Source organism: Tiliqua scincoides, chromosome 5, assembly GCF_035046505.1.
Source record: "Tiliqua scincoides isolate rTilSci1 chromosome 5, rTilSci1.hap2, whole genome shotgun sequence".
In the NCBI taxonomy this organism is placed as follows: Eukaryota; Metazoa; Chordata; class Lepidosauria; order Squamata; family Scincidae; genus Tiliqua; species Tiliqua scincoides.
In genome coordinates, this window is record NC_089825.1 from 84,487,988 (window position 1) to 84,500,247 (window position 12,260).

Here is a 12,260-nt window from a genome sequence, read left to right on the forward strand (position 1 = left end):
GGTCCCATTTAATCTTTTCTTGTGGAATCCCACATCTATCAAGTTTGAGAATCTCTATTCACATCCATGAAAACAGCTACTAATGCTTTATATGAGTGGAGAAACAATGCTTTATTATTAGTTGCTTATAGGCAAAGCAGTTAATTGCAAAGGCCACATCACAAGATGGTTCTGTTTTTTCTGTGAAGGTTTCATGCGCATAGAATACACACTACAGGATGCAGGCGTGCCATGGTAACTTCTCCCAGTTCTGTCCACTGCACAGTTCCAGCCTTGGAGCATGAAGCAGCATGAGTTCTCTTTAGTAAGTGGACTGCTTGATCTGTTCCCGAGAAGAGACCACCTTCCCGTCTTCAACCTCTTCAACGATCATGCGGACTTGGCGTGAGGTCTTTGACACTGCAAAAGAAGAAGGGGGAGAAAGTGCTTTATCTTCATACTTTGCAACACATTTATTGCACTATCCTTTATTATTGCACTTTATATGTCATTCCTATTTTTTCACGTTACTGGTTTTATTTTAATATTTATTTATTTTTGCACGTTCCTAGTTGTACAATGACTTGAGCATTCCGTTTATTCAGAGGACAAGGCAGGGCATAAATCCGTTTTTAAAAAATTAGTAAATAACAGCCCAATCCTATCCACACTTTCCTGGGAGTAAGCCCCATTGACTCTAATGGGACTTACTTCTGAGTAGACATGCCTAGGATTGGGCTTTAAATCTCCCAAACACTTGAAAACAGCACCTCAACAGCAGAATTACCAAGAATGGTGGTGACCTGACCCAGAAAGTTTATCTAGAGCTCTTACCTAATTGGATTGCTGCTCTGGGAGCAAATCAGGGCTTGAAGGAGTTTTGGAAAATCTCTGTTGCTTCCTGGGCGCTTTGTGTGGTCAAAATGACTACTGTTTCTGCCCAGTGGTGAGCCATGCAGCTCTTGATATGATTCCAGTTCCATTAGGATGCCACCCTGTCAGGGCATCCTCCCATTTCCAACTTTTCTCAGCCACATGGAAGTGATGAGAAAAGCGGGAGGGAGAGATAAACGGGAAGGGGAGATATATCTCCATTTGCTGAATCACTTAAAATGAGACTCAGAGCTACTGTACCATCCTGGAAGCATAAAGGATGCTAATCTCTGAGGGATGGATGTTGTTTGCTTTACTGGCAAAGCTTTACTGCTTTACCTCCTCCTCAAATAGCTAGAAGCACTTGCTTTTTGTACAAGACCAATGGTTTCAGTGCTTGAATTTACAAGGGCCAGGCCCCCAACTTTTTTGTGACAGGTTCAGTAATGACTGATGTGAGAATCCTGGGGGAAGCTATATGGCTAAAATTGAAGAGAGTCAAGGCTCATAGTTTTCATTAAGGGGCCTCCTACTTGTCCCCCACAATTTCAACACAGCATGATTGAGTAGATGAGTTGAGGTGCACTCTTACCATCTCTTCCAGATTGTGACACAGCCGCATTGTACTGGGAACTGATGCTATCAGAAAAAACAAAGCAAGAAGTCCAAATCAAAAACACAGAAAGCTTTTCCAGGATGCACTGAGAAAAGTCAGGGAGTCAACAAAAGGAAAACTAAATAGCTCTTAGCATTAGAAATCATTAGGGCTGTCTACCTGTTAAATAATTTGAGTTGATTCATCATCTACATTTTAACCACTTAGCAAATACCTCAAAAATATATTTCAGTACTTTCAAATCTGAATATAGTTGCCTGTCAAGATAAAGAAGGAAGGGTGAAATTTTAAAAACAAATACTATCTTTCATAAGTGGAAGGAAAGGTAATCCTTCATAGGGCCTCTGAGCCCCTTATGACAATGGCACAGTAGAACCAAAAGAACTTCCGAAAACAAGAAGCGTGCCATAAATGGTCAGCCTTCCTGCTGATTTAAATTTCCCCCACCAATTCAAAATGCTCCCACTAATCAATCAGCAAAATCAAATCAATCCACTAATCAAGTTGATCTATAAAGCATTTAATAAGATTTTAATTTAATAAGAATTTAATAAGATCCACAGCACAATTCGGTGCGTGTTTACTCAGAAGTTAGTCCCATTGAGTTCAGTGGTACCCTGCAGATGCCTGATCTTGTCTGATCTTGGAAGCTAAGCAGGGTCAGGCCTGGTTAGTACTTGGATGAGAGACCGCCTGGGAATATCGGGTGCTGTAGGCTTATACCATAGTCTTTCGAGACTGAAGGTTGCCAACCAGTCCTGGGTAAGTGTGTATAGGATTGCAGCTTTAGTTCTGAGCAAACATGCATTGGATTGCACTATTGACCTTGCACTTCTAAAGATAATTGTTCACAATAGGATAGATCATACTCAGTTATACATTGGTTTCACATTAGACAACCTATGATGTCCTGTTCTCCCCAGAATTAGTATTAGAAATAGAGGGAAATTGAGAGACTCAGAACCAGGCCATGCCACTACTCAGTCTGACCACACAATGTTAGATTCATGTCTTTAAAAAACCTTGCTCCTTGTAAGCCACTTTGGATTCCACTTCTAGGCTATTCCTTCCTAGCATAGCCCTATTGAAGCAATTCCACCACCATCCTTTTTACTTACTAGGCTTCCTCTCCCTCCAGCAGGCGGCGGTAGGTGGCAATCTCTTGTTCCAGCCGGGTCTTGACGTCCAGGAGGATCTTGTATTCGTGGTTCTGGCGCTCCATGTCACACCTCAGCTCTGCCAGCTGCTCCTCCACGCTGGTGATCATAGCCTGGATCTGGGCAAGCTGGGCGCCATAGCGGGCTTCCGTCTCTGCCAGGGTGCCTTCCAGCGCTGCTTTCTGGGGAAAGCAAATGGGGTTGAGAGGATCAGGTTCAGTGTTCTGAAGGAAGATGATCATCTTCCTGTCCTACCCTAGTGTGGATATTTTAAGGTTATCAGGATGATGGGAAATATTGCAAGTTCTTAGACCCAGCTGCCTTTAAAAGTGAAGTAAAGACCTCTTAACTAGCGGCCATCACTATATCTTGTGGCAGTGAGTTCCATAAATTAATTGTGCATTGCAGAAACAAGTGCTTTCTTTTGCCTGTCCTGAATTTCATTGGATGATTCAAAGTTCTGGTTTTATGAGAGGAGAAGAAAAGCCTAACCCACAGGTTAAGGGCAGCTTACATTATTTTAATACTTCCTTTCCATTGACATTTCCTCCATCTGCAATACTTTTATCCTCCTCAATTCAAATGTTCCATAGGCTAACAGTGACAGCTTAGGCATATGAGAGCCTATAAGCCATGGAAGATGGATAACTGAACAGTTAGAAAGGTGCAACCTAGCTGTTAAACCTCATGGTTTTTATTGACTCCCTCCCCACACTACAGGCTACCCACCCAATGCCATACTTCTCTCTACCCAACAGAATTCCTCCTTAGTGTCCACTGTAGAACTCAAAGGCTTCAATCCAAAACCCAGAATGGGACTCAAGCACTTCTGGATTTCTCTGGATTGGGCCCTATTTCTCTCTGCCTTTAACTACAGTTTTGTTTGAGTGAGTAAGGATAAAGGAGCTCCAGCAGAGAAGAAACCAAAATTGTTCTTATGCAATGGCTAGAATTACAGAGCAAATAAGGGATGTGACAAAACTGTACTTCTGGAAGCATCGAGAAGTTAGGAAGGCCAGGGATCTTTTGGAGACCTAGTATCAGGGTTTGTTTTGTCTCCAGTGAATGCTCCATGTACCATGCTGAGTTGAGACTGCAGGTCTATCTCCAACCCTTGAACGGTGCGCCTGAGTTCTGTGATCTCTGTCTTGCTGGTCTGCAAATGCTCTGTATTCATGGCAACTTCACGGTTCAGCTCTTCAGTCTGCAAGGAAAAGGAGCAGGTGAGACACTTCTTACCAGGAGCTCTGAGCACCAAGAATTCATTCTGGAATGCCCGGTCACCCAAAAGAAGACTCACCTTAGTGAAAAACCACTGCTCAGCCTCTTTGCGGTTCTTCTCCGCCAAGCACTCATACTGTTCGCGCATGTCTGCCAGGATCTTGGTCAGGTCCACGCCGGGAGCCGCGTCCATTTCCACAGAGATTTCTCCACCGATCTGACTTCGGAGAACAGTCATTTCCTAGGAGCATATTTAAAAAGTTCATTTGCATTTCCATTCTAGGTGACATAGACGGCCAGATCTTCAGTCATGGGGCCTTTTGGCTGTCAGTACAATTGCTTGCCACTGGCCTTTGGCCAGCTTGTCACACGTCATTGCTAAGGATTTAGCTGTTGACAAACCATCCTAAATGCAGGTTAGTGCTATCACACCACAGGCCAAATCCTGAGCTTAGCACTGAATGGCTGGCCAAAGCCCATAGGATTTTCAGACATCTTTTCTACAGCAGCCACACGCCAATGGTCATGCAAATCAGCTGCAAGTGTTTTTTGATGGTTTTGCTTCTTACCTCTTCGTGGTTCTTCTTGAGATATAGCAGTTCCTCCTTCAGGTTCTCAAGCTCCATTTCCAAATCGGCCCTAGCCAAGGTCAGCTCATCTAAGACTCTGCGCAGGCCATTGATGTCAGCCTCCACATTCATGCGCAGAGCTTGTTCCGTCTCAAACCTAGAAACGCACACAAAAAGAGGGCAAATTAAACTGCATATCCTTTTTCACATTTGTTCCCCTGTAGATTTAGTTTTTTGTTTTTATTAACAATTTTTTCTGTTATCAAGTTTTGTTTCAAGAGGTAACATCCAAAGTCAACGTCAACGCTATCCCTTGGCTTTCACATTAATACTCATGGATGTTAGTCTTTTTTTTTTCATGTAAAGGCTTCAAAACCACTGAACCAACATGGTGCAATCTACAGGGAGTTTGCCATAGATTAAGGGGTTAAGATGCATGTCAGTCAGGGGCAGATCCAGCATTTGTGTTTTTTTTTTGGGGGGGGGGGGGCATGAGCACTACCAGCTCCAGAGCCTAGGTCAACCAGGCTGGTAGACCTGGGCTCTTGGTTGAACTTTGGCCTCTGTGGTCAATCTTTGCCGGGTAGGTAGACCTGCTCTCCTTTCTGAACTTGGAGCCCTGCTGGGTAGACCTGGGCTCCCCATTTAACATGGCCTCTGTGGCCATATGCTGGGCAAGTAGACCTGGACTCCTGCCTGGACTTGGAGCCCAGGACTAACTGCTGGGTAGACCTGGGCTCCCATTCCAGTTCATCTTGCCCGTGCTCTACCCAGTGAGTGTTCTCCTGGTGCCCAGTTTTGTTCCCCATCCCGGTGGGTACCCTTCACTGCTGGCACAACAGTTTGGGGGGGTACGCACCTATGACCCACCCCTTGAATCCGTGCTTGTTGTCAGTTGCTTATAGGCCCATGAACAGTCTCGGAAAGCTATAACGTCATCCTAAGCAAAAGTTGGAAAGCTTCTTTATCACATGCTCCAACTATTTCTATGTACATGGGATAATCTTTATTTTCTGCTATTGTTCCTGGTTCATTATTGTCCTTGTTTTGTTTTTTGCAAAGAATTTGTGGATGCCTTTAAGAAAAAAAAATTATAATAAGCAGGTGTGGAAGCTTGAACAGTGCAAGAGGGATGCAGCCAGGATGACTACTGAACTATGAAGTTCTTTTGCTTTGCTTTGCTTTGCTTTGCCTTGTTTAGTGACTTTCAATCTGCCTTGGCTGCTGTTCCCGTATTTTCATTTTTAGCCCTCAGACTTGGAAAGCAGGCTCCAGTCTTTAATATGTCTGAAGGCTCCACCTTCATCAATACAGGACTCCATATGAGAGGTCTTCAGACATAAGAACATAAGAACAGCCCCACTGGATCAGGCCAGAGGCCCATCTAGTCCAGCTTCCTGTATCTCACAGGGGCCCACCAAATGCCCCAGGGAGCACACCAGATAACAAGAGACCTGCATCCTGGTGCCCTTCCTTGCATCTGACCTAGCCCATTTCTAAAACCAGGAAGTTACACATACACATCATGGCTTGTAACCTGTAATGGATTTTTCCTCCAGAAACTTGTCCAATCCCCTTTTAAAGGCATCTAGGCCAGATGCCGTCACCACATCCTGTGGCAAGGAGTTCCACAGACCAACCACACAGACAAGACACAGACAAGATGTTGGGCTTGGCTATTCCTCATAATACTTACAATGGTAACAAAACTTACTTAGTTCTGAAGTCATCTGCAGCCAGGCGAGCGTTGTCAATCTGCAGGAGGATGCTAGCATTGTCGATGGTGGCAGCCAGTATCTGTAAAGAGAAGAGGGATCCAAGATGCTGCGTTCAAGACGTTTGCCTAAATGATGTACTACTCCAAAGTCATGGAAGGATTCGAGCAGGCAGAATCAGCTCTGATAAACAAGTTTGGAGGAAAGAATGATGAGCAAGATGCTTTAGACCTGCCTATTTGTCAAATTGGCTGCACTGATTTCTGCCCTATTCTATCTGAAAGCCCAAATGGGTCAAGAGATAAAGGTGGAGGAAGCAAGGAAGGGTCTGATTCTTCAAGGCTGTTATCCATTTGTTGGTCCTAATTAGATGAGACTTGAGATGGATTTGCCTAGGTCAGTGCTTCCAAACTTTTAAGCACTGGGGTCCACTTTTAAAAATGACAATCTATCATGACCCACTAGACCCAAAAAAAAAAAAAAAAAAAAAGATCTAAAAAGAAATATTTTATTTATTAATAAAAATTAATAAATTATTAATAATAAACGGGGTCCTGTGCTTCTAAGGTTGCTAGAGACCCTACATATAGTATGTGCATATAGATATTTGCTAGACTCTCCCTCGAAATGGAGTTCAAGGACTATTCCTCCAAAACTTTACAGTCATTCCAGGGTACCAAGAACGCTGAAGTAGAGAGCAAGCTGTGCAGTTAGGGACTTCTAGGACAGACAAAAAGCTGAAACTGGGTTCACACATGATCAATGGGCATGCCAATTACTAGAGAAATTGGAAAATGTGACATTTTAATTTGGGGTGTGAAGATTACCTCATACCAGATAACAATTTTCTTCTGCAAACTGGGCAAGCGTGTTTGCAAAGTTTCTTTTAAAACCCACCAAAAATCCACTTGTGACCCACTGGTGGGTCCCAGATCCACAGTTTGGGAAACACTGGTCTAGACTGAAGTTGGAAGCCAGTGGTATTGTCAGCTATACAGAGTACCAAAATACAAGATTTACAGATATTAGGGGGCAGGAAGGGAGGGAGATGTAGAATAGATGAGTGCTTCTGATGATTGACAGGCAAACTAGGATGACTTAGGCATGATATCCTTCTGACTCAGAGCCTCATCTACAAAATTGACCTGCTCGACAGGGTCATTGTGAGGTTGAAATGAATTCATGTTGGAGCACATTGTGTAAACTATTCAAACTATTGTCTGATCTCAGCCTAGAACAAGATCCTTGGTGCTGTTACTTATCAAAAAATCATTAGACAAAAAATCATTGCATCAGACAGAGTCATGCCCTGCCCTGCCCGGCCCGGCCCAGCCCCACCCTGGCCCAAGGAGATAACAGTTTCTTGGCGATCTCAACAGTTTTGGCAGAAAGGATGCATATTGTCATATAAGTAACATCCAGTACACATCAGTAATCCCAAAAAGCTTGTCAGCACAGTCATAATTTGCAAGATGTGCTTTTTCAATCTGAGTATACTTTTTGGAGATATCTTTCTACAGGTGATGGGGATGAAGCTTGGAGCAATGCAGTATTGATTTCAGCTGCTGCTTTCCAAGGCCTGCAACTGTCACCCTTTTGGATTATCCCAAATGGAAATTAATCCCGTTTCCAGCACTCAGCACTTAACACACTCCACCCTTAAAGATCATTAAAGGCCAAGGTTTTTGGAAAGCCCCCAGGCTGAATTTTCAAAAGCAGTTTAGGAGCCTGGGAGCTTTCCAAAACCTTGGCCTTTGATGTTATTTAAGAGTGGTGTTGAGTGCTGAGTGTTAGAATGGTTTAATTTTCATGAACTTGCTAGAAACATTTTCTACCATTGATTAAAAAATCAAAGGGACCACACGTGATGAGTTTTGAAGGAAACCACAACTGTAGGATCATCTGATTCCTCTACTCTGCTGATTTCTAACCAATTATCTGGCAATCAGAGATGATTCTCACATGGACCCAGACTGGCTAGTATGACTAAGAGCACAAGCCTATGCTCAGAAGTAAGCCCCATTGATTTCAGTGGGGCTTACTCTCAGAAAAGTGTGCATAGGACTGCAGTCTAAGGCTATGTGTATGTTGTGATCCTACACAAGTATGGAAAAACCACAGAATGTGGCATTAGGTGCAGTACCGAGCTTTCTGAGAATCTTTTTAAAACCAAGTTTCTAGTCCTTCTGGTTGTGGGGTGGAGGTAATGCCTGGGAACTATCTCAGAAGCCATAATGGCGGCTGAATGAGATTTCTAGTGGTCAAGAGGAGAGGCTTGAGCATCACTCCTTGCCCCTCTCCATGATGAGTAAACCAAAATATATTTTAGAAAATGCAGAAGCAAAGTCAGAGAAACTATATAGCACAGATGGTTGATTTCTTTGTTTTGTTTTATGAAGTGCAAAGAATGCGCAACTATTGTGCAAGGATTTATTTGTATACTTAATTGTTTTGTTTAACCATACACCCAAAAGGTAACGAGTGAATGAAATGAAAGTGCGTTTGGAATATAGGCATCGGTCAGAGAGCAAAGGTTTGCTGCATTGCCCTGCAAAATATGCACTTCAGGGCATATCTGAACACAGTTTCCCTTGTCTGGACCCATCAGTCTTCATTGCACACAGTGGCTTTGCCATTGACAGTCAATGTAGCAGAACAAGCACATGATGTGTAATTATTGAGTTGACACAAGCCATTCTGACCGTTATGTGCATTTATCTGGGATCAGGCTGAAAACCACTGAAAGGGTTTTAATGCCTCAATGTATTTGCTTAGCCTGTAAAACCCCTGACTTTCCTTTAATAACTTCTATATAACACTTAGGCTCAAGGATCCCTTCGTGCCCTTTAATGTAACTCCCTGAAACAACCTTACAATAGCTTGCTCCTTTCTTTGCACAGCTCTGCAATCTGACACCAGGATTATACCTAGTGCCTTGCCATGATCAGTTTGGGAAAGTGTCCCCATACAGTCACCTGGTCATACCTTGCTTCGCAGATCCTCAATGGTCCTGAAATATGGGCTGTAGTCACGGTCTGGGGCGGGTCCTTGCTTCTTGTGCCACTCCTTGATCTTAATCTCCAGGTCGCTGTTGGCTTCCTCCAGGGCCCGCACCTTTTCCAAGTAGGCAGCCAGGCGGTCGTTCAGGTTCTGCATGGTGGCCTTCTCACCCCCACCGAGAAGCACATCACCGCCAGCAACAAAGCTGCTTCCAAGGCCACCACCAAAGCCTGCCCCATAGCCACCACCAAAGCCTCCACCAATACTGCTACAGTAGCTGCCCCCATAGCCACCACCGAGGGCACTGCCTACCCCAGAGACATAGCGAGTGGAAGAGACAGAGATGCCACCAGCTCCTCCGTGGATACTGGGGGCTCTGTACCCCCCTCCAAGATGGACAGAGGAAAGTCTCGAGGAGCCCCCACCAAAGCCCAGACCCCCCTTTGTGGAGGAGGAGGAGGTATATTGCCTGATGGTGGTGGCCATGCTGCCAGGTAATAGGGAGGCTTCCCCACTGCGTTTGGAAATGCACAAGAGAGCTATCAGATCCTTGTGTCTATTCCCCTCTTATACCTGGGATGGAGGCGTTGCCACTGTGAAAAAAAAAATCTAGTAAAAATTCTGTCTTTTGAATTCCCCCAGGGTTTTGTCATCCTTGGCTCTCAACCCAACTTCCCAAACTATCCATCTGATCTATTTGCTTATTCATACTGATGTCATGGTTCTGGTACAGATACGTTGCCGTGGAAAAGGGCAGGGCTTGTTAAAAACCTACTGAACTGTTTCTTTCTTTTGTCCCTCAAGTATCATCAGCTAGGACTCAGACAGGGTGGTTTTTTGCCTCCAGGTATGTTTTATGTTTAAGATGATGGAATGTAAGAAAGGAGTCCTTGAGAACTCCTTCCTTTCCTAACGCTTTCCCAAAGAGTGAGCTCACTTTCTAATGTTTTTCTTTGCGCTGTTCCCCCCCCCCCGAGTATCTACATCCCACAACTGTATTTTATGTTAAACACACAGTTTGATCTCTCACATTGTTTGTAAGTTTACTTTCAATAGCAGCTATGGGAGCCTGAACAGGATCAGGACCACAGAGCTGGTGAAGGAGGAATTTTTACCTCTTTCTAACCACACTGCAGTCCAAGGCAGAATCCCTTCTCCAAAACCACTCTTTGCATCAGGTGCCAATTTGGCCTTGAAGTGCTTTCTGGGGTGTAGAATGTGGTCAGGCTATGAAATCATATGCAGTGAGCCTCTTCTGATACCTGAGAGTTTATAATGAACGGTCTTAATCAAACACCAAACTCAAAAGGTCAGCCTGTTTGTAAGCTGTGCTTGACTGGTAACTCTGCTGCAGATGACAAATAAAAGGTCCCTTCCATCACAACATCCTTTTTGAGGAGCTAAATTAAAACCAAGCAATGGCAAGGACCAAAAGCTGGTATCTTATCAGGATTCTTGATTATACTGCAGCCTTGACCTGTATATTTTTTTTTTTTAAGGTTCACAAAGTTCCTATGCACAGAGGCGTCCTGAAGACAGTGAGGCTGGTGCAAGCTGCCCCAGGGGTGGTGACACAGCCTGTGGGACAGCACCATCACTGCGACCCTCGCCACACTATCAGTGATGAGGCCCAGAGTGGGGAGTAGAGCTCTGCACTTGGATGTTTCTCCACACTCTGGGCCCTTCCACTTGCCCTTGCCTCCAATTGGCTCCAAATCAGGGCACTCTGGAAGCAGTCAGCAGTGATGTCATGATGTGATGACATCATCACATCACCCCCCAACTTCCAGAACTCCAAACCTCCATGAGGTAAGCTCCACGCTGGGTTCCAGCCAGCCCAGCAGCGCCGCTGCCTATGCAGATTCATTGCCCCTCCAAAGGGGCTCCCGAACACCCCAAAAAAGTCACACTTGGTTGCAGTTCATATCACAGTTGAGAAGAAGTTGGGAATGCTCCCATGAATGAAAATCACAGCCAAAACAAACCACCTCAATTACTTTATAGAAGTTTACAACATACTTTCACAATTGTTTTTCCTGCAGCGATGATGGCCAGAAACTTGTTCAGATTGAGTTTCGTTGCAACGCGCACAAGTTAAGATCCATGGATTTCAATGGGTCTTCTTCTATATACCTAAACAATGCTTAGAATGTGGGATTGGCCAGATTCTGCAGCAGAGGTTCTATTCAGCCTTTGGTGGCGCAATCAAATGCATGCATACCGTCATACACAATGGCAATGACTGCCCAGGGTGTGCCAGAAAGTATGCTCCATTGAATGTCCTGCCGGCGGTTTTCCAAGCAAGCCCTGACACTTCCATCCCAGCAGCCACACAAAATATGTTTTGCTGTTTTAACCACCTCAACGGGAATGAAAATACGACCGCCTGCAAGCAAGGGAAAAGCTGTGGCTTGTAAAGGCATCCCAACAAGAATGTCATAGAGGCAAGAGGCTTCCTTAGCAATGACACACAGTGATGATGGAACTCAACAAGTCTTTGCAGTTTTTTATGGGACAGGTGAGGTTGGCTTGCACTGTTCCCTTATGAGCTGAACATCTAATTAGAATCGGCAGTTCAAAGCTCTTTAAAGCCGAGTGCCAAACTATTACTTGCTGTCCTGTGAAGAGCAGCTGCAGCAATGTTGGGGCATGTTCTCCCCTACAATCAGTTTAATTGTCATGGCTGTCCTCCACATTTCCCCTGGTAGTGTACATCACCGGCTTACACAACCTCAAACAAAGAGTGTAAGCATCCTTCTGGAGGTGAGACTGCCAGGAAATTTTGGCAGGGAAGCACAAGAGCTTTACCACGTGGCATCAAACAGATTTGGGATCTGGCACATGACTTGTACACGAGAAAGCCTGGGAGCGAATATAAAGGAAGAGTCATCATTAATTGAGCGGTCTGATTTTGATACAGTTTTTTTTCAATGAAGCAAAGACAGTCTGGCCCTACTTAGGAACCACTATATACATTGACCTGAGCAGGTAATAATATAACAGTTCTAGATTATTGTCCCCATACTGAAGAGGAGCAGAGGCTTGCCAAAAGCCACCTAGCGGAGTCATGATTCAATCATCTCTTGAACTGTTCCTCCTGGTCCACACTTCTTTCTTAGCCACTGATACC

The 12,260-nt window shown here is 44.4% G+C and overlaps 1 protein-coding gene across 7 annotated transcripts; it reads right to left on the minus strand.

Moving 5' to 3' along the window:
• Positions 1-301: 301 nt before the first annotated feature.
• On the minus strand, positions 302-9,616 carry LOC136651231 (keratin, type I cytoskeletal 14-like). Of its 7 annotated transcripts, none has more exons than XM_066627443.1 (8): positions 9,116-9,616; positions 6,130-6,212; positions 4,416-4,572; positions 3,926-4,087; positions 3,704-3,829; positions 2,592-2,807; positions 969-987; positions 302-423 (listed from the first exon to the last, which is right to left on the minus strand). In XM_066627443.1, the coding sequence occupies exons 1-8, from the start codon at positions 9,614-9,616 to the stop codon at positions 302-304; spliced, it is 1,386 nt and encodes a 461-aa protein (XP_066483540.1). The 7 variants fall into 7 exon arrangements, with proteins under 7 accessions (XP_066483540.1, XP_066483542.1, XP_066483537.1 ...); XM_066627445.1 differs by lacking the exon at positions 969-987 and adding an exon at positions 1,467-1,491 and having other exon boundaries at positions 302-391; positions 2,587-2,807; XM_066627440.1 differs by lacking the exon at positions 969-987 and adding an exon at positions 1,445-1,491 and having other exon boundaries at positions 302-399; positions 2,587-2,807.
• Between the last annotated feature and the right edge of the window lie 2,644 nt (positions 9,617-12,260).

Coding starts and splice junctions, on each gene's coding strand:
- LOC136651231 (XM_066627439.1), bottom strand. CDS start 9,616: ATGGCCACCACCATCAGGCAATATACCTCCTCCTCCTCCACAAAGGGG. Junction 4,573..6,129: donor GCAGATGACTTCAGAACTAA/GTAAGTTTTGTT, acceptor GTGCGTTTCTAG/GTTTGAGACGGAACAAGCTC. Junction 3,830..3,925: donor AGCAGTGGTTTTTCACTAAG/GTGAGTCTTCTT, acceptor TTTTCCTTGCAG/ACTGAAGAGCTGAACCGTGA.